This window comes from Rana temporaria, chromosome 2 (genome assembly GCF_905171775.1).
Source record: "Rana temporaria chromosome 2, aRanTem1.1, whole genome shotgun sequence".
NCBI classification, from domain to species: Eukaryota; Metazoa; Chordata; class Amphibia; order Anura; family Ranidae; genus Rana; species Rana temporaria.
The window spans coordinates 141207532-141230310 of record NC_053490.1 but is presented as its reverse complement, the minus strand read 5'-3'; the positions used below and the strand labels follow the sequence as shown (position 1 = coordinate 141230310).

Below are 22779 nucleotides of genomic sequence, written 5' to 3'. Positions count from 1 at the left end.
TGCGCAGCCGAGCCAACCTGCCACAGTATAATGATGGCGGCTGTTCGGCAAGTAGTTTTAATATTCAAAGCAAACTTCCCCATCCATCCATGTTTTAATGCTTTATTTTACTGAAAGATACCTTTTAAAAACACCCCCTGGCATTTCTGGCCATCTTGAATAAGGGCAGATGATTAAATTCCTGAAGACTCCTGGGATGTATGAGATAATGTGCCAAACCAGTAAATATGATATACTTTCCTGCCTATTTACCAATGCTAGCAGCATACGGATTAAAAATAGTCAATGTTGATTGAGAGAGTGAAGTTCTGCTTTAAGACTGGTCAACAAGGGATGCCTTACATTATCTTTTGACCACCACATATAAGAGAACCATTGCCTTATCTGGATGAATCCTGCCAGATCCATTGACGATCATCTTGTTTCTTTGGCTCTATTGTAACTCTTAAAAGTCTCACAGTTCATCTAATTATTTAACACAGTCATTTTTAATTCTGTCTGCTGTCAAAGGGATTGTGATGTTAACATAACTTTTCCAATTAGTGTTGCATCATGTATTGATTTGTGCCAGGAGCAAAGGTTAAATAACTTGCCCTTTTGTAATAAGGAACTGACAGGGCAAATGAAACCAAGATCCAAGCAAGTTTTACAGACAAGGCGTCTAAAGGGGAAGCTTAACTTTCATGTTTATTCAGCTCACTGTCCACATGGAGCCATATAGTCTTGGAAAGTAAACAGTGAAAGGGAACCATGACATTGTGGTATACCACCACATCAATAAATGTAATTTTTTTTAGCTAACAGCAACAATATTTCCATAGTGACAAGGGGTGCAGCCCCAACCTCGTGAGATGTGATCTCGTGGTTGCTGGGCTTTGTGCCAGGTATGCCGGGTTTATGGTCAGTAATCGGGGGAGGGGCAGAGCGGGAACTGTGCAGGATTATATGTCGCGAGGAATCAGGATTGATGGTACATGTTGATGCAGGCCTCAGTATGTCCTTGCAGTATGCCAGAGATGTAAGGGGAGCCCTGACCCATGCTTTATATACGCTACATACTCCTGACCCTTGCTTTCTGGGTGTAGGCTTGAATCTTAAGCCCCTCCACATCCATAATTTGCCCCTGTGTGTACCGCCTCTTTTTTCTCCTCTGGGTCCCCAAGGAATTGGGGGGGGGGGGGTGACTGTGAGGTAGGCTGTATGTGACCCCATGATTCTGGTGCCAAGGTGCCTTGAATAATGGTAGGTATGGCAAAAGGCAATGGTTTTGTGTGGTCACAGGACATCCAAAACTAAAAAGAAAGTTGGTGCTGGAAGACTCTACTCTCCTAGATGTTGTGATTACAGTTGTGAACAGGGAGCAGGTAGCTATGTAATGCCAAGTTTGTGTCACTTACTGCAAGTTCTGCTGTGATCGATGTCAAAATTGTGTAGTATCTACACTCAATCACCAGCCCAACATATCATATTAGTACTGATTTAGGGGGCTAGTGTCCACCTGACCCCCCCACCCCCTAGTGTTCACCTGGATATAACAAAATTAATTAACGTAGTACTTTTAGCAGCATTTGATAATGACATACTGTCAATATGTTCAGTCAAGATAAACCTAATTAGAGGTGCCATGCAAGTGTCTGCAGCCCCCTACAGCAGCTGGAGTCTCAGCCGCTACAGCTGTTCTGTTTGGCACCTGCTTGCTCCTCACTAGCTGCTGTGTCTGAGCCAATGAGGAGAGAGAGCCGAAAGAGCCTCTGCTCTTGTGCACATTGCTGGACTGAGATCAGGCTCTGGTAAGTATAAGGGGAGTGCTGGAGGGAGCTTTTTTACTTTTAAGCCTCGTACACACGGGCCAGAATCTCGTCCTGAAAAAAAACTTTGTTTTTCCTGACGAGATTCTTGGCTAGAATCTCTTGCTGCCCGAGTGTACTGTGAGGGGTTAGCCCGGCAGCGGGTGTGTGTGACCTCCTGGAAGGGTTCAGCACACAAAAACACTAGGCACAGCAGACAGTGGTAGGAGGAAAACAAAAAGGTGCGGCTTTATTTGAACTATATACAAAATAAAAATATGACAGAAAACAAAAGAAATACAAAAATAAAACCTGGTCAACTTGACCTGCTCGCTATACATGCTGGTGTCCCTAACTAACAACTGGGTACATCCTTGTGCTGCCCCAGTCCCTGACTCCCTGTTGTTTAAATCTCTTAGCATCAGCCACACAGGCTTGGTCTCACCGCACAGAGATCACACTCCCCAGACTAATCACACAAATCTGGTTCCAGGTTGGAGCATCTCTCTGTGCATGCTGGGAGCTTTTGTAGAGGACCTAATGAGTTCATCTAAATCAGCTGGGCCCATCAAGTCCTCCAGCAGGACTCCCTGCTCTCCCCCTAGAGGTATAAAGTGGCATAAAGCCTGAACCTAGGGGATATATAGACTGCATCTTGGATGCAACCAGGGAATTTAACCTCTCTAAAAGAACCACGTTTTTTTTGAAAGGCAAGAACGCGGTAACGTCATCGCGTACGACAAGCATGCACTTGTCACATTCAATGTCGTCGCCGCCATCTTGCTTCACCCTTCCTATCCTGTGGAAGCTACCGCGCATGTGTCAAAGTCATTTCGAGCATGCACGGGTTTCCTTGGCGACAGGTAAGTATACAGACGCTCGGGTTTCTCGTCGGGAAACAGGCCGACAAGAATCTCGATGAGACAATAGAGAGCAGGATCTCTATTTTTCTCGTCGAGATTCTGGGCAGATTTCCAGATGAGAAATCTAAAAGCCTCGTACACATGCTTGGTTTACTCAGCAAGAAAGCTCTGCCAGCAGTTTTCTTGCTGGTGCTTGCTGAGAAAACCAAGCGTGTTTATGAGGCTTAATGCATAGAATGTTTTAAGGGAAAAAAAATCCTTCTGCCTTTAGAATCACTTTAAGGAAGTGGAAGTGTGAACGTATCAAAAAATGATAACCCCCACAAAAAAAGGATCCATCTCAATTACATGCTGGGGGTGGAAAATAATAAGAACTTACATTTTCAGCTGAAGTTCAGCTTTATGGAGTAATCAATCTGTCAGTAAAATGTTTTATTTATTTTTCAAAGTAGATTTAAAAAGCAAAAATGTTTGTGCAGCGTCTTTTACTGCTGATCTTGATTGGCACTTGACAGATTTGCTTTATGTTCTCCATGATTAAGCCCCGGTGGCGGGGCGAAACATGTTGGAGTCGTGGTCTGGATATATCGAGCTGAGGCTTCTTTTATCTGCTAACCACTTGAGCTAGATAAGGAGTGCAGCAGCCGGGCTATCTCTTCCTAGGTTTGCTTTATGATTGTTACATTGGGCGTAGGCTTCTATAAAGATAAACCAAGGGCACAAAGCAAGAACAGGAAGCACTACTGTTAAATCTAGATATCTACTGAGGGTCTACCTGAAAGTCGCTAATACTGAATGATGTGTATCACAGCAATCATTCCGATAGTGATATGTAACAACTTTGTTATGCTGATGAAAACCTACTTGAGACAGCGCCCTTTAGTTTGATTCTTATCAGTGCTCTGTTTATTAACTAAAATAATGACCCTTAAAAAAAGCATTAGAAGAATTTGTAAAATCCCCTAAAGGGAAAGAATATCCTGATTCTGGATACAATAATTATACTGCAAAGGCAGACAACTGAAAGTGCTTCCTGCTTTCCTTCCTGTCCTGCTCCTGTACTCTCCCACAGGCTGGAAACAAAGAGCCACTTCTCTAAAATCTGTATTTCCTTAAAAGAAAAACTGATTAATTTACACATTTATTGAAGCAAACCCTATACATTGGAGATTGTCTGACAGTTCTATTAGAACTATTTTCCATCTTTAGATGGCTTAAAACTGAATTCTGGGCACGCGGGCAGATAGGAAAAAGACACCAACCAAATAAGTACATGTATATTACATAGAACAAGTAAATTAGCTTTTTATTGTACACTGAAGAAGGCTGAGAGAGAAAATCACTGTGCAAATTCTCTTACAAGGAATGTGCAGACAGAAAGAAAGATAAGAGAGAAGGCTACATCATTCTTCTGCTGTTCCTTAAAGAGAAAGCAAATCCTGTTGGGTTTTACTTCCTCTTTTGTTCCCAGCAAACCCTGCAAAGTAAAAGCAAAATGGGCTAGTATGCGGCACTAACCTGCAAACGAAGTCTGTGCTGTTCGCTGCTGGTGGCCGCATCAATCTTTGCCCCTTTTTTTTCTGGCCCGCGGACTGGCTAGAGCCGCATGACCTCACTCCCGCGCACGTGTGCCAGAGCCGTCAGTCACGGCACTCACTTGGGAAGAAACGGCATAGAGGGCCGTATCTTCACAGCGCATGCGCTGATGACATCATTGGCTCACTACAAAGTAAATATCTCCTAAACTGTGCATTCTGACAGTGAGAAGGCTTCCACGCTGTCAGAATACTCAGATCAGTGCTAATGGCTGTAGCTGGCAGCATTGACAGATCGGGCAAAACCCATCAAGGTGGTTGTACAGAAGTTGATGGGTAGGTTGACTTCTGTACAACCTCAGTGCCCATGCATGGATCAAAATGTGGCTAGTCCCTTCTGAATCGTCTAAAATTCAATCCATGTATAGCCCCCTTTAGGGGTGGTTCACACCACAAAAACACATTCCAAATCTGTTCTGGATGCATTTCTGCATGCACGTTTTTAACGCATTTGTGATGTGTTTCCAGATGCATTCCAAATGCGTTTTCTTTTCTTTTTCCTGTTTTTTTTTACATTGTACTGGGGTCTGGTGTGTTTTTGATTCGTTCCATTGCATTCTGTTGCACTTTGTATGCCTTTTACTGCTTTCCATTACAGTCCAGGGCAGTAAAAATGTATGTTCTACTTTTTTTTCTGGAACTGCAACGCCCTGGACCTGACTGCACTGGTGTGAACTATGCCACTGGAAACCATAAAACCTACTTTCAAGGTGCTTTTGATGCAGAAAAATACTTACTTTGTGACTTCTGGCTACTGTTGCAGAAACACTTAGGAATATCACTCTTGGGCTCTGATTGAGTAACTCTACTTTTCCCAGCTTTCGCTCCCCGCTCCTAGGTTTGGTTTTGTGGCTTGGGGGTAGGGTCTTTCCCTCTTTTGACTTGGTCTGTTTGTCCGCATCTGCACACTTTCCAGCATTTCTGATTGGGTCGAAGGCAACATAACGTGCATCTCCTCCGATAATGTTAATTTTTTTGTTCTCAGATTTGTTCCAACCATATACATTCCTGGAACCCCTAAAGAGGCCAACACGGGTGAAATGCGGCGGAACTAGTTGCCTTTTATTTCTTGAATACATGTTGTGTACATAATGAATTATTACTTTAGATTTATGCTCCAATTATTTGTATGCATGACACTATATGTGAGAAAGAAATTCTTCCTTCGGGGGTGCTCTTTCTTGGTCTGAACAAAATGTTTAGGAACAAATCTATGCTTTTAAGTGGTTTATACATGTAGTGAAAATTATTCTGAGAGGAGGTTCCCAGCACTTCTAAATTCCCATTTATTGCACCTAATTATTTACACAAGGTAAATACTACAGTATATTTTGCTTGACTTTGTGAGCTAATCCTTTAGTGACTAAAAATGGCTAATTTGCAATGGGATACGTATAGTTTGAGTAGGATTTAGATGATTTGTGCACATGCATGCAATTTAAAGTGCCAAGCTTACCAAAAAATGCCGGTGTAGTTGGGGTTCAGGAATACACACAATTATACAAAACTTGAGGTTCCTTTTAGAAATAGTACAAACAAAATTGTTAATATAGTTCTAGTAATTAATTTACATGCATGTTTTCAAAGTCTAAGATCACCAGCTGATTGACTCAGTATTTTAGGAGACTCTTTATGAGTTGAGTTTTCACACAACTCTTACCCAAGATTAACAAATTTTTCTTATTGGATTCGATTGCAAAAGTGTGTGAATCTTTTGTGACAATTTATAAAAAATCCCTTTAGTATAGCCTTTCTCATCTAGGGTTCTTTCAATGGTTGCTAAGGGTTCCATGAACATTGAGCAATTTTTAACTCTCAAATAAGTACACACCAATGACCAATAACGTAAGGGGAAGTCTTTCCAGTGACCAATACAGTAAGGTGAATTCTTCCCACAGACCTTTAATGCAAGAAGCATTCTTTTAAAATGACCAATGTAATGAGACACTTCTCCCTTTAACCACTAGTGTAAGGGGAGCCTCCTCCCACTGACTGTCAGTTCAAGGGGATCCTTCTGACACTGTACACCAATCTAAGGGGCCCTTCTCCACTGACCGCCATTGTTGGGGGCAATACACTGACCACCAATGTAGGGGACCACTTTTCACTCATCTACAATGTAAGCAAGCATTAATTCATTGACCAACAATGTGGAGGAACACTACTTTTAATTGTTATTGTTTTAATGCATTATTATTATTATTATTATTATTATCATTATAGAAGAAAATAATCATGTAAAGAGAAACCCTGGGTGTAAAGTATGGCAAGCAATCCCACACATAAAGGATTAAGGAGTAGTGGATGTGTGTGTGGTTCCTTTTAACATATAAAATCAAATAAAATATCTTCAAAAAAAGTGTCTGGTGCTCTGATTTGCAATGTGGTATCCATATAAAATTCCACATTTAAATTACCAAAACTGAATCGGTGAAAAATACAAACTTAATTTAAATAAGTTTGTAAAGTGACAGGTGCTCTTATGGACCAGATATTCGGTAACCATTACACTCTATAACAGTACAAATGACCCTTGCCATTGGTTGTGGGGGTCTGCGGGTGGGGGACTTATCGGAATCTGGAAGCCCCCTTTAACAGAGGGCCGTCAGATCCTGCCCCCCCCCCCCCCCATGTGAATGGGTATCTGCTACCCATTCACCAAAACAAAATGTCAAAAAGTAAAAAAACACAAAAGACAGTTTTTGCCAATTTCTTTATTAAAAAATAAAAATAAAAAAATTGTCCCGCGATGTACATCCATCGTCAATCACGCCGTCCGACGGACCCGAAAAATAGAAAAGAAAAACAAAAAAACTCTGCTTCCATGGGAGGCCTCCCGGCGACTGCTGTCTCTTGGCTGTGACAGCTGTTATAAAGGCAAGGACGGGGCCACCTGCTGACATAACCGCCTCCTCTGACAGCACATGACATCAAAATGGGCGTGGTTACATCATTGGGTGTCCCTGCCCTTGCCTATATAACAGCTGTCACAGCGAAAAGACAGGAGTCGGCAGGATGCCCCCCATCGAGGCGTAGCTTTTTTTTTTCTTTCTTTTTTTCAGGTCCGTGGAGCGGCGTAATTGAAGATGGGAACTGACGGTTTTCACCACATACTGAACTCATCTAATTTAACCTGTGAGCTACAGTACTACTTGTTTTTATTAAATATATGATTTATACTGCACTCAGTCTGGCGCCCCTCTGTTCCCATTTCTACACAGAGCCCATCGCTGGAATCTGGAGGCCCACTTGTTAAAGGGGGCTTCCAGATTCTGGTAAACCCTCTGCCCGCAGACCACTACAACCACCAGACAAGGGTTGTGGGGATGAGGCCCATGTACCCATCAACATGGGGACAATGTGCCTTGGGGGGACCCCAAAGCCCTCTCCTCATGTTGAGGGAAAGCGGCCTGATATGTTTCAGGGGGGGGGGGCGCTCGTACCCCCCCTTTTCTGGCCTGCCAGGCTCCTTGCTCGGATTAAGGTCTGGTATGGATTTTGGGGGTGACCCCAGGCCAATTTAAAAAAAAAGAAATCTATGCCAGACCCAAAGGGCCTGGTATGGATTTTGGGGGGGACTCCACACTGTGTTTTTTTTTTGCAGTGGAGTTCCCCTTAAAATCTATACCAGACCCTAAGGACCTGGTATGGACTGGGGGGGGGAGACCCCTGTCATTTGTTTCTTAATTCTGCGATGTATGTGTGTATATATATATATATATATATATATATATATATATTACACTGCATACATTGTATGTGTGTGTGTATATATGTATATATATATATATATATATATATATATATATACTAAACTGCCTGCACGCCACTAAATAACCTGCCTTCTCAACCTGGGGGTCGAATGATGATTTGTCAGGGGTCACCAAATCCTGGCCTGTTTCTGAAGCCCACACCGCTCTCCCAGCCTTTTCTCGGCCGCCCAGCTTCGCTGTTCCTAGAGCCCGCGCCCGCCCACTCAGCCTCTTTGCAGCCGCCCATTCAGTTCACGGCATGACTGGGAGGGGCAGAGACTAGAAGTCAGCTGACTGATGTGGAAAGTGAAGTGGGAGGGCCTGAAGGAGACCCTATCTCCTGATTTCAGCATAGGTGTCACTGCTGCGAGACACCACTGTAGTACGGGTTCCACAGTACGATTTTTTTTTTACTGTTAGGGGTCCCCACAATTTGTGAAATGTTATCAAGAGGTCACGACACTAGAAAGGTTAAGAACCACTGCTCTAGCTGATGTTCTCTCAATCATTACACTATATAAGGCCGCCGTGTAAGCAGCCTTATATAGTGTGAGGTGTGGACTTAGCCCCATGTGCCATGATTGCTTAAAGGCACCTAGCCTTTAGCCAATCATGGCTCCCACATCGGAATGCACTGTGATTGGCCAAAGCATGCAGGTCAGGTGCATGCTTTAGCTAATCATCAGACACCAATGCACTGCAATCTCGCAGTGCATTATGGGGCAAACCGCAGCGCTCAAGTTTGCCACGAACGCACCATAATGTTCGGTATTCGCCGAACATCGGGACCATCCCTACACTTAAATATTATACAGGGGTTGATTTACTAAAGTCAAATAGACTGTTCACTTTGCAAATGCAGTTGCACTCATTTTCCCCAGAACTTAGTCAATGTGGTGAAGCTCTGCTGATTTTAATCATCAAATCATGTGCAAGTAAAAAAGCATTTTTTTTTGGTTTCCTTGCACTTGATTGAGTATTCTTTACAAAGTGAAGCTTCACACATTCTGTAAGCTCAGTGCACAGTCTACTTGCCTTTAGTAAATCTACCCCATATTCTTCTTTCCAGCCAGCAGATAGAGCTCTAGTGTTTTTCACATCATTAACATTAATACTTTTCAGGATAAATTTGTGCTATAAGAACCCAAAACTCGAGTGAGCTAGTAGAACAGCAATGCATCTTTATCAGGGTCTGAGTTTTTACCTGACCAGCAGCGCTCCAATGCAAGAAGCTTTGCAGTGTCTTTAGATAACCCATAGTGCTCTGGGAACCCCTTTGTTGTTTGTCTTATGCTTTTTTGTTTCATTATCTCCTGCATATACAATCTTTATTAATAAGTAAACATGTATTTAATAAAGATTGTATATTCAGTAGATAATGAAACAAAAAAGCATAAGACAAACAACAAAAAATAAACAGTTTCATAATAACACAATTTCCCTTAACTCGGCTCACAAATGATAGGCCAGGAATAGGGGTAAGCTTGTGAATGAATGAATGAATGACTTGTATAGCGCAACTCATGCGAACTGAATCGCCTCTGGGCACTTTTTCCAGCCAGAGTCTGCTTGGCTGGTGCGGTCATTTTACCCCGTAGGATCATGACACGCTTGGGACACACAGTCATACACACAGATATACATATATATACTGGGCCAATTTGGACAAGATCCAATTTATCTACCAGCATGTCTTTGGACATGCTGTGTTCGTTCTGAACAGATTCAAGTTCGTGTCTGAGCCCAGGAGTCAGCTGTCATGCTTAGGTCAGAAAGCTGTGGGCATGGGATTCTCTAACCCATAGCTGATGTACACAAAGGGGTGAGGATGCTTGTGATATCATAGACCTAAAAGGGCCACACTTTAACGGGCAGTCCATCTAATACCGTATTTGTAAATCATTACAAATATGCCATAATTACAACTTGAATATTTTTATGATGCTAAAAAGAGACCCGTTTGTGTTTCTATAATGTGCCTTAACTCTTCACACGAGTCATTCTAATGACATATTGCTTACAATGTAGAGATAGGCTGATCAAATAGATTTTCTGCTATTTAGCGGGAACAAAAGAACACCTAATAGACCAAAGACCACGTGAAGAGATAGGCCCCGTACACACGACCGAGTTTCTCTGCAGAATTCAGCCAGAAACTCGATTGGAGCTGTATTCTGCCGAGAAACCCGGCCGTGTGTACACTTTCGGCCGAGGAAACCGACGAGGATCTTGTCGGGCCAAATAGAGAACATGTTCTCTATTTCCTCGTTAGTCAACGGGGAAACTTGGCTCGCCGAGATCCCCGGCGGCTTCACAATGAACTAGACGAGCAAAACGATGTGTTTTGCCCGTCGAGTTCCTCGGACGTGTGTACGGGGCCTAAGGGGGGAATTAAAAAAATAAAGCACAACATAGGTGTATCCAGGCCCGGATTTCCCACAAGGCCACCGAGGCCAGGCCTCGGGGCGGCAGGGCACAGAGGGGCGGCATGGAGTCCCCCGACGGCCGGAACATACAGTTAAGGGCGGTAAGTTGCTTTCTAGCAGGACTAAATGTAGTGTGGGGGAATCCACTCGCTCGTTAACAAGTGATTGTGACTGAAATCACTTGTAAAATGTGTGCTGCCGTCCGTCCTCCCCTCCCCCCCACATACCTCTCTCTCCCCTCTCTCTCCGTTCTCCCCCTAGCCGCCGAGTCTGTCTCCTGGCCCTTCCCCCCCAATGTACACAGTGAGAGGGGTGAGCTGTGCTCTTCCCATCTCAGCTGTGACAGGAGTTCTAGCGCAGTGCTAGGACTCCTGTTATGGAGGTGACAGGGTCAATAAAGAGAACCTGTCACCTCAAATTGCTATCACACAGGTAATTGTTTTCTCCTGTGTGATAGCAAAAAAATAAGAAATAATAATTAAATTAATAAAATTTAAAAGAAATTAAGAAGTAAAGAATAAGAAAAATAATAATAAAAAAAAAGCATACAAAAAAAAGTAAACGACAAGCTACAAATAAATAAAAAGAAAAAAAGTAATAAAAAAGTAAAAAAAAGAAAACAAATATATAACCGTGCCGCCCTGGTTACCATTCTCCGTTGATTTGGGGGGGGGGGGGTGGTTTGGTTGGCAGGGAGGGGGTGCATTGCGGAACCTGGCCTTGGGGGCGGCAGGGAGAGCAAATCCGGCCCTGGGTGTATCCTGCCTCAAACAGAACAACAGTCTTTACATTTTCAAAGGATTCAAGAGTTGAGTTATGTATAATTCTTTAGGTAAACAAAATGTTAAAAATGTATGTTTTTTCCTCCACCAGGAAAATGGCTCATGACAACTACTGAACTGGTTCGAAAATTTTCAAGAGAAAATGCTGCATGAAAGCCGTTGGATGATTTTACTCTCAATTGTCACATCTGTAACAGGTAAGTGAATAAAAGCTGAACTTCAGTTTATATCTTGTAAGCGTGGTAATGACATCCTTGCTGTGCTGCACATAACCTGTGCAGAGGCAGAGCTGTGGAGGGACTTAACATGTCCATCCACTAAAGGCTGCCTAAAGAAAACGACATGAGGGGGCGGAGACAAGACCAGTCACCCTGCACAAGGAGAGAGAGCAGCAGTGACTGGTCTTAATACAGGAAGTTCCTGCACAGGGGCAACATTTTAAGCTAGATTACTCCACAGAACTGGAAGAAATACACAAAGCACACCAAGATTGAAGTAGGAATACACAAGCATTTTATATTTAGACTTTGCTTTATCCAGGTTTAGCTTTATACAGGGCCGTCTTTACCGCAGGGCAAATGGGGCAGGTGCCCTGGGCCCTGTCACTGTTGGGGGCCCAAAGCAAATTTTTTTTTTTTTTAGTGGTCCGGAGGCCCCCAGGGGCCCCCAGGGCCCCAGATGGCAACCCCCCATTTTTTTATTTATTTTTAAAAAAAAAAAAATATTTTTTTTTAATATATTTTTTTTTTTATTAAAGGGACAATTTTTTAGGGGTCCCCAGGGGCCCGGAGGCCCCCAGGGGCCCAGATGGCAACGCCCCTTTTTTTATTTATTTTTAAATAAAAACAACATTTTTTTAATACATTTTTTTTTTTTATTATTAAAGGGCTCAGAGGTCCCCATGTGGCAAACACCCTTTATTTTTTTTATAAATGTTTATTTTTTTATTTTTGTTTATATATTTTTTTTTATTGAAGGACCCAGAGGTCCCCAGGGCCCTGGATGGCAACCCCCCCTTTTTTTTAATTTTTATAAACGTTTCTTTTTTATATATATATTTTTTATTTTTTATTAAAGGGCCCAGAGGTCCCGGATGGCAACCCCCTTTTTTTTGTAATTTATTTTTATTAAAAAAAAAATTATTAAAGGGCCCAGAGGTCCCCATGGCCCCAGATTGCAACCCCCTTTTTAAAATATATTTTTTATATATATTTTTTATTTCTTTTTTTCTTTTTATTAAAGGGCCCAGAGGATGGCTACACCCCTTTTTTTATATATATTTTTGTTTATTTCTTTTTTCTTTTTTTGTAAAGGGCCCCCGCTTCTAAATTTGTGGCAGCCCCCCCCCCTGCTTCTCAATTTCAGGCGGCAGCACCCCCCCATCCCGGTTCTCTGCTCCAGGGGGCCCATGCCTGAAGCTGTGTAAGTGGCCCCATAATTCCTGATGGCGGCCCTGTCGCCCGTTAAGCCCCTGTGCTGCCCACAAATCAGGCTGAAAATCATCAGCGGCACGCAGCCAGTGACAGTACTGCTTCCCTTCCCAGTGTTTTAAAATGTACAGCACCCCTGGCTTCCCTTTAGACGTGCACTTCTCCCTTCCTGCCACTGGGTGCTGCTTGTATATAAAAGTGAATTAGAATGTGATTTTATAACATCCCCAGTTTGCTCTTCCCGAGGCTGACTTCTTCATGTCCTGCTCCTCAAGGTATGTCACTGTTTGCTAATCTATATTGTAAATAGAAGTTTTCTGTAGAGTGTGCCCAAAGTCTTTATAATATTTGATGATTCACTGCAGGTCTGGTCAGTGTTTTAAAACGTTCCTCTATTTTACACATGACATGGCATGGGGGTCACAGCACTGTCTGTCCATTCTGCTTTAGCACCATGGGACCCCATGCCATGCCATGTGTAAAATAGAGGAACTCTTTAAATCACAGACCAGACCTGCAGTCCAGGCTGAGTAAGGCCTCAGAGCACATGGCATTACTGTCTGTATTTAACTGCTTGATGGGCTTATTTTGGGCCTGGCTGGTTCACATGTATGTGTTTTGGCGGCCCACATTTGCGCAGGCATAGCAGCCCATTCATTTGAATGGGCCGCCATGCCTGCGTTTCCTGCAAAGAAAAGCGCATGCCTCATGTAATAGTCTGCGCACACGGCACGTCTATGCCCATCAAGCACTGAAATACAGCACTGTCTGTCCATTCTGCTGTCTGCTGTGACCTATCTGCAGTTCCCGCACTGTCAAACTTGCTGCATTTTTAGATGTTTAGGTCACGCTTTTAAAAACACAGTGCGTTTGTGTGTGCAAGAACTGCAGGTAAGTAGCATGGTGCAAAAGCAGAATGGATTTCAAGGCAACTGTATTTTTAAAATGCTGAATGCACCTTTTTTTCTGCAGGAAACAAAGGCATGGCAGCCCATTCAAATCAATGGGCTGCTGTGCCTGCACAAATGAGGGCCGCCAAAACATACATGTGAACCAGCCAGGCCCAAAATAAGCTGGAGGGGGGCCCAAAAAAAATGTTTGCCCAGGGCCCAAACCATATTAAAAACGGCCCTGGCTTTATAGTTTGTTCATAAAAGTATTTACTTGTTAGGATGTAGTTTTTCATAACTGATCAGTCAAAGTGTGTCTGCTTCAGTCATTGCAAAGAGTTGTATTTTCCCTATTGCTCTTAGAAACCCTTAAAAGTCCTGTATCTCTCTAGAAGTACGCTCACAGCTCAGAATATCCTACAAGTAAAAAAAGCAAAATTGCTTCCTTTTTGAGAGAACATTGGAATAGCAAGGTATTTGCTTCCCACTTTCCTTAAAGCTAGACATAGATGGGCAGATTTCTTCCTGGGAATAACAGGTAGAGAGATACCTCCCATGGTTTTTATAGGCGTGCGCACAGGGGGTCCCAGGTGTGCCTGGGCAGTGGGCACACCCTGATCACGCTGTGCTGCACAGATTCCCCCTGCTGCTTGGCTGCAGAGAAAGGGAGTGGGGAATTTTTGTCCTCAGTCCCTTTCAAAAGTGAGACATCAGGGGTCTGTTTAGACCCTTGTTATTTTACCAAAGCCCCCCCAATGAGGCTCCTAAAAAATTGTGCAAAAAAAAAATGATAATAAACTATTGTAAAACAATATTAAAATAGTATAAAAGTTATAATAATAAAAATACGATACACTACTGACACCGTCCATTGCTCTACTGCTATAAATATATACATATAGACACACACACACATGTGTTTGAGGTGCACAACCTAATGCAATACTATGATGGTTTGTAATGCCAGGACTTTACAAGGTTACAAATGAAATGAATGCAGCTTTGTATTTATTTTGTGTAGCACTCCTCCTTTTTGGGTGATGAAGAATGACCCCTTAAATAGTGTGGCAGGCTAACTTTTCCATTTCAGAGTCTGGCTCATGGTGTATGGTAGGGGAAAAAAATGTGGGCGCCAGTCACTTTTCGTTTTTTTATCTTTTATTTCTATGTGAAGATGAGCTAGGGTTTGGCTCTGGGTTCGGTCCAAGCCCATGTTCAATTGAACCTGGGAGGCATCTATCAGCCAATCAGGTATGAGCAGGGGCTTTGCCATACCACAGCTGTGTGTACACAAAGACAAGGGATTTTTTGGACATCGTTGCCACCATTGTCAATGCCACCAGGCTCATGTAGTGCACAGGTAGCAAGCAGCCAGCACCTGGGCTAACTCAGTCAGCTGCAGGCTGTAAATCTGCCACTTGCACCTACACAACTCCCTCAAGAGTTCACAAGCACAGCAGTAATGCACAGGCAGCAAACAGCCAGCATCAGGCAGCTGCTCATACAACTCTCCCTTCACAAGATCTCACTACACGCCAATGGGTTGGAATGTGGCCGGACACAGGGAAAGCATAGCTCCCAACTAATCCTGATTTTGAGGGACTGTCTCTGATTTGGAGCAAAGTCCCTCTGTCCCTCTTTCTCTCTCATTTGTCCCTCATTTTGGTCTGATCTATAAACTTGTATATAAAATTACCTTTTTATCTTTCAAAAAGTGTTTCCCAGTGCTAAACCTTTCATCCATATTCTAAATTGCTGCCTTTGTAAATTTTAAAAGCCAATATAAAAGAATAGTAGTGGTAAAAAAAAGCTCCTGTGAATTTAATTAACTTTTTTTTTTGCTTAATTCTCCTTTAAGGGTGTGCGGTATGTATGCCTACATACATTTGCTAGTAGGTGTCCGTCATTCCCATGTCAAAATATTGGGAGGTATGAAAAAGGAACGGGAGGCAGAGCAGATGCAAGTGTGAGTAGCACTTGGAGAGATTGCTGGGCAGGTCAGAAGGAAGAGCTGGAAGAGGAGAGAGTACATCCTGCGCCTCCATCCCTGTATCTCCTTCTCCCCAGCACTGACTTGAACTTCTTGATTTTGTTTCTAGCTGATGGAAATGATGAAACTGCTGTCACTACTTCTATAAGGCCCCGTACACACGACCGAGGAACTCGACGTGCCAAACACATCGAGTTCCTCGTCGAGTTCAGTGTGGAAGCCGCCGAGGAACTCGGCGGGCCGACTTTTGCCATTGAACAACGAGGAAATAGAGAACATGTTCTCTATTTCCTCGCCGAGGTCCTCGTCGGCTTCCTCGGCCGAAAGTGTGCACACGGCCGGGTTTCTCGGCAGAATTCAGCTCTGAACCGAGTTTCTGGCTGAATTCTGCCGAGAAACTCGGTCGTGTGTACGGGGCCTCAGCCCATAACAACAGAGCCAGAGGCAGAGGTGTGTGATGGGAGTGCCCACCGGCCCTATCCCTATTTGAGGCCTGTCTGCGCCCCATGCACTGTACACATTAATGACTGTTAATGTTAACTGTTAATGACTGTCACTATTCCCACACTGATTAGATTACTTCTTCACAGTAATGAGTAGAAACAATCAGCACACTAAGATTAGGAGAACCAATAGAGCCTAGGAAAATGAATTAATCGTTAGTTGCGGTATTTTCCATTTCAGTATTTTTTTTTTGAATTTTTATGAAAGAAATATTTATACGTTACAATCAAAAAGTCTAACATAGCATACAAAGAGTATTAAGGTTACATATTTCAATGTAATATCACACTAGAGCATAAAACATGAAGCCAAAATTATATAAATTTCTAGGGATACATAGGTAGAGTGTATAGTTTATTTTGTGTATTCCACAATGTAATGGGAGCATATTTTTGTTTGAGTATAGAACAAAAATGATAAATTAGTGGCTATGTAGCAAGAGACGGGAACAGATAAAGACAGACAAAGAACATTGAAGAGAAGTTTAAAAGGTGAAATAAAGGAATCTACAAGAAAAGGAGTTAAGGGAAAAATGGGTGCTAAGGCAGGGAAGAAGTCGGGAGAGGGGTGTGGAGTATGAGGCCTGTGGGAAGAGTAAAAAATGAGCAATAATAGAAATGTGCAGTAAGGAACCTGGTTTCACATCTAGATGGTTAATAAGGATTTTTTTTAGTTGATTATTGTTCAGGTTAAACTGTTTTTAAAAGCAGTGTAGACTTCAAAATTCTCGCAAAAATCATTAAGAATGCCTAAAGTGAGAATTATGATGGTTTCTTGTTAACCACTTCACCTTCAGAAGACTTACCCACCCTTCATAACCAGGCCATTTTTTGCAACACGGCACTGTGTTATTTTATTTGAAGATCGTGCAGTGGTGCAACACTGTAACTAAATAAAATTGATGTTCTTTTTTCCCACAACAAGATATTTCTTTTGGTGGTATTTGGAAAAAATTGGAGAAATCACTGCGCTAAACAAAAAATGTGCAAATGCTGCCAGTACCAAAAAAATGTAGATACAATTTAAAAAAATGTGTTAAAAGATGAGGTATGGCGCAAAAACAATTACGTGAAAGTTTAGTAATGATACCAAAAATACAAAACTATTGAATATAGTAATAAAATAAAGACAAATTGAAAAACCACAAACTTAACGTGATTAAAACAAATGATGAAGGGTTAATGAAAGCATAATAAGTGACTGACACTCTGTGAATAGCAAAATAAATAAAATTCAGAGAATGTGACATGAGCACAAATAAGGGTTAAAAAGTCCATAAAACAATCCCATGTGAAATAAGGATAAGAAATTAATCCAGATTCTTCTCATAATGGGTGATGTAATAGCATCGATCGGTATATGACACATGCGGTGTGCACAGCGGGTCTCGGCGTCCCCTCTCTTTCCTTCTCCTGTGTCGGCCTGTTCCGGGGAGCGTGATGACGTCAGGAGGCAGGCCACACCTTCGCGTTTCGTTATATGTTGACGTATTGGCTTCTGTAATCCCAGCAGGAGCGAGCCACTGGCAGCATGCATTCACATCCACTACCTGGAAGAGCCGGATCATGATTATATACATGTGCACTAATTAAGGACATATTAGTAATTCACAGTTTATGGAGTGTTCTCCCTGATTAGTTTTCTTTGTATGTTTTATCACCTTTTAAGTTAATATTAGCGCATCTATATTTTATATGTATATACATAATCTAGTGCAGAGGTGCCGCCCTGTAGCAGAAAAACTGCTATAGGGCGGTCTTTAAACAGTTAAAGAGGAACTTCACTCTCTCCCTGCTTTTTTCCTCCCCTTCTCTTACCTGTTATGCTGGTTTCTCATCAAAATACATACTCGCCTGCCCAGCAGATCCAGCAACAATCTGCTGTGCCTGGTTCTTTCACCACCATCTTGTTGCTCTTCAGATGGCTGCCTCATTCAGGGTCAGGCATTCTGGCCCTAATGACACAGAAGCTCTGCCCCTGAAAGTTATGTGAATGGAATGCCACAACCTTATTGGATATATACCTTAGGAGGCTGTAGGAGCAGGATAGCAGGATAAGCTTTTCTGACTCCAGCCAGAATGGGAGTGGTGGGGGTATGATAGTGCTGTTCTACAAATGTTAATAATAATAACCCGGTTCTTCTGGAACAAAACAAAGGCACTAAGTATCCAATGAAGTACAGCGGTCAGACACCACACTAAGAGTGCTCCCTTATTCAGGCAACTGGTGAACTCGAATGCCTTGTACACGCGGTCAGACATTTGACCATGCAAAAGTCCGCCGTGAGTCCGTCGGAAATCCGACGGAATGATAGAGAACAGGTTCTCTATCTAAGGTCCGTCGGACTTCCAACGAAAAAAGTCAGATGGAGGCTACACACGGCTGGACTTTCCGAGAAAAAAAGCATGCCTGACTTTTTTCTTGGAAAGTCCGGCCGTGTGTACGAGTCATAACGATCACAAGCACAGCTGAGGAGTGGATCACAGCAAGTATAAGGCTCCATTCACACCTTGGCGACAAAACGCCTGACGCTCGTGCCGCTGGAGGGGAGAATTGCCATTGATGTCTATGAGATAGTTCACATCTCATAAACGCTGTACGCCTGCCGCCTGAAAACAAGTCCCGGACCCTTTTTTCAGGCGGCATTGGCGTTCGGCCATAGACATCAATGGCAATTCTTTGTGAAAAAAAAAAAAGTAACCTAATCGCGGCAAAATACGCCGCGTACGCGGCGTTACAATTTGAATGGGGGCTTAAAGCAAATATAGACCCATTTATTAATTTTACTGGTGGAGAACAAAGAGGTGTATTGTAATCAAAGTTTCACCAAGTATAAGTAGAAGAGAAAGATGCAGATGTGGTCAAAGAAGGTAGTCGGGCCAACATCCCCAATTAAATGGAAAAACAACAGGAAACATGGCATCTCTGATTGCCGCACATGGTGTATAACGGAAGGCTTCCAGTGAACCAGGAAGCAATATCAGAAGACCATCAATGGAACTTGGTGTGGTTCATCGCGTGTGTACTTACCAGCGATGATGTCACCTATGGTGAAATGCATCAGGAGGAGTTGTGTAGACACGCTACTGCGCATGCACGACTGCTGTTCGGCCATTTTTTATGAGTAAAACTGATCAGTTCTGGATTTGATATGCCTACATGCCTATTTCTACTATGTTAAATGTAAGTGCACCTCATTTTAATTAATTGGATGTTGATACAGTATACAGTATCACACTATGTGTAGTCTTGTATTTTACATATATTTTGGCACCGAGCTCCATTGATGGTCTTCTGATACTGCATCCTGGTTCACAGTGAGCCTTCTGTTATACACCATTTGCGGAAATCAGAGATTACTTCTGGCCTTCCTTTCAGTGGGTTGTACACCTGATCCAGCATTGACTGCCCCCCCCCGAGCGAGGGTGGTTGCTGAATCTCTGGTAAGCCTCTAAAGTTTGCTCTGGTGATGGGTGTCACACCGGGGGGGGCATTTGATCTTCATTTTCAGCACGGATTCTCCCATGGAATCTCTTTAATGGACTTTAATTTGTTATTTGGTACATATTTTTTTTTACTTGCACAGGACCTTATTTATTTGCATTATAACATTGTTTGATGTGTTTTGGAGACTTTCTTACGTTTTTTTTTTCGATTTTTATTTATGTGTGCACATTGTCTTGATTGCACAGTATTGCATTTTAGTTTTCATATATGATCATATTTGTTTAGCGCTGCACTTTATTTATAGACATGGGCCCAGATTCTCAAAGAAGTTACGAGATGCGTGACGTAAGTGTATATATACGCCGGCGTATCTATGCGCCGTACCCACAGAACCAGATACACCTGAAAATAGGCTTCTTCCGACCGGCGTAACTTTTCTACGCCCGCGCAGCGTAGGCGCATGTTTACGCTGGGCGCATCTTGCGCTCCCATTGATTTCCTATTCAAATATGCAAATAAGGGATATACGCCGATTCCCGAACGTACGTCCGCCCGACGCAGGCTACGCGCGGTGCGCGTAAGCTGTACGTCCGGCCTAAACTTGCCCCTCATAAAGCAGGGTCAACTTTGCACCAGACGTGTGCAGGTCAGCTGGAGAGCAGCTTCAGCAGCACCGTTACGGACGAGCTGAGCAACCACACTTGCAGGACAACACATCTGTATGCCAACATGCCAGGGGCAGGCATGGTCATAGCTATACTAGTGTGTGCCCAGGCGCGTAGAAGGAGGAGGGCACGGGAGAGGATATATACCGAACGCGCATAAACGTCTTTGGCATGGGGGATTCGGAGGTGTATCTCATCTTCAGATTCAACACTGATGCCATCCTGGATTTAGCCACAACCCTGCAGGATGACATCACCAGCCAGACACACCGCTCACATGCAGTGCAGCCCCTAGTCAAGGTACTGGCAACACTGCATTTCCTCGCCACTGGATCTTTTCAGTGTACAAGTGGAGTAGTGGCTGGTATGTCACAAACCAGCATGAGCAGATGTGTGCACCAGGTTGTCCCCGCAATCCTCAGACGCATGTCCCACCACATCATCAGACCCACCCAGGAGCACCTGCGGAATAAGGCAATGGCGGATTTTGTCAGAATTGCAGGATTCCCACGCACGGTGGGGGCCATTGATTGCACACATGTGGCACTACGGCCCCCCGTGACACAGAGCACATATACCGCAATCGGAAGCATTGACATTCCATCAACGTACAGGTGATAGTCGATGCCCAAGGCCTCATATGGCACGTCCATGCCAAACACCCAGGGTCCAGCCACGACAGCTACATATACCGTCAAAGCACCATCCCAACAGAATTTGAACAGAACGTGTACGGGAACAGATAGCTGGTTGGTGAGTGACATGGGAGTCAGGCATGACTGTCCGACCCCATGATGCACACATCACGAGGGGCACATGCACGACTAACATCCTCCTGTCTTTTCCCTTCCAGGTGACTCTGCATATGCACTTAGGCCCCATCTCATGACTCCATTCCGGGATCCCCAAACCACAGGAGAGCAAAACTACAATGCTGCACACATACGTACCCGTGGAGTGGTGGAACGCACATTTGGCATTCTGAAGTCCCGTTTCAGATGCCTGGATAAGTCCGGGGGGACCCTGTTGTATTCCCCAAACTTTGTGTGCCAGATCATCAGGGCGTGTTGCATTCTGCACAACTTCGCCGAGAGAAATGGCCTGGAGATTGACATACGTGATGACCTGACCCCCGAACCAGACAATCCCCCCCTGCCCGAGGCTACCCCGTCTGCTGAGGGAACAGCAGTCAGAAGTTGTCTCGTGGAACGTATCTTTGCATGTTAAACACACACATTCATCATGGCACAAGGAGAATGCACGCATGCACACCACTGTGGTCCCTAGCTCACACCCCACATCCACATCACATTGGATTAGCCCAAGTCCAACATGCAGGACTTGGGAGCAGCAACGCCACGGCAAGGCTCCAATTATGTTGCTGACCATTCATACCACATTAAATTCTCCCCAACGACCTAGGGTGACACCCCTTTGCTGGCAGGAGTGTCACCCCCCCACATTCACACACCAGTCACACTAATCTGCATGCCTCACCGTGTGCATTATTAGAAACAAAATCATAATACTCTTAACCAGAGAAAAAAAAAACTCTTAACCAGAGCACAAAACAAATCATAATGAATGAATGAATGAAAACTTTTATAGCGCAGCACATGCGAACTTAATCGAGCAAAAAAATAAAATAAACAACATAATTAGTTGCCCTGGCTGCTGCCACGGCCACGGCTCCGCAACTGCCTGGTTGACGGCTCAGGTGGGGGGGCATCAGGTGGAGGAGCATCCACCATGGCTGGAGGCCTGCCCTCTAACGCCACGGCAATGCGGGGCAGAATGGTGTTGGTTTCTGACTGCACCTGCCGTGAAAGTCTCCCATCCGCCTCAATGGCAGCTGTGTGGCCCTGAACGGCCTTACACAGGGACGGGTTGACACTGGACTTGTCCACCTCCTCGAGTAAGGTGTCCAAGTCAAGTTGATCGATTAAGTCAACAAAATTGCCTTAAAACTGCCACGAGGGTAGCCGTTGTGGCCTGCAGCTCACCCAAGCAGGTGATGACAGCTGCTGTGTTGCCAGCCACATCCTGCAGACCATCATTGATGTGGCCCCTGGAGGCCAGGCTGTCGGAAACTCGCCTCATGTCCTGGGCCATCTCACCCATATGGCGGGTCTGCGAGTCCTGGGCACTCGTTAGGTTCTCTGGCAGGAAGTCCGGAACCCCCCTGGTCTTCCTGGTTGCCTTCCTGGGGCCAGGAGAGGCTTCAGGCCTGGCATAGGGGGAGGGACTTGAGGGAGTGGGTGGGTTGGGGATGGAGCCAGAGGGGCTAGAGGATCGGAGGCTTGACGTCCGGGATGGACCAGTCGATATGGAGGCCTCCTCTAGATAGAGAGACACCTCCTCACCCAAATGTTCTGCATCCTCCTGAATCACCTCATCACTGGAGGTCTGGGCACCACTCCCCTCTACCAATGCCTCTTGGCTTCCCAGGGGGTCAGGGGCAGGATCATCAGGGGATGATGGTGTGGGACGGGCAGAGGCACCAGATGGCCCAGCTCCCTCCTGGATATCTGCGGATGACACAAAACATTCACATGTTGGTGGACCCACACACTTGTCACATATTCCCCCCCCCCCCCTCACATGCTACACACCAAAAAAAAACACTTACCTGTCCTCAAGGGCGGCTC

The 22779-nt window shown here is 44.1% G+C and overlaps 1 protein-coding gene across 1 annotated transcript in view; it reads left to right on the top strand.

Moving 5' to 3' along the window:
- The window catches only part of ACVRL1 (activin A receptor like type 1), a 124537-nt gene that overhangs the window by 41643 nt on the left and 60115 nt on the right, over window positions 1-22779 (top strand). Inside the window, exon 2 of the mRNA XM_040341228.1 lies at window positions 11297-11402. Within this exon, the coding sequence (XP_040197162.1) occupies window positions 11348-11402 (55 nt within the window). The 5' untranslated portion in view covers window positions 11297-11347. The remainder of the gene's footprint in view (window positions 1-11296; window positions 11403-22779) is intronic.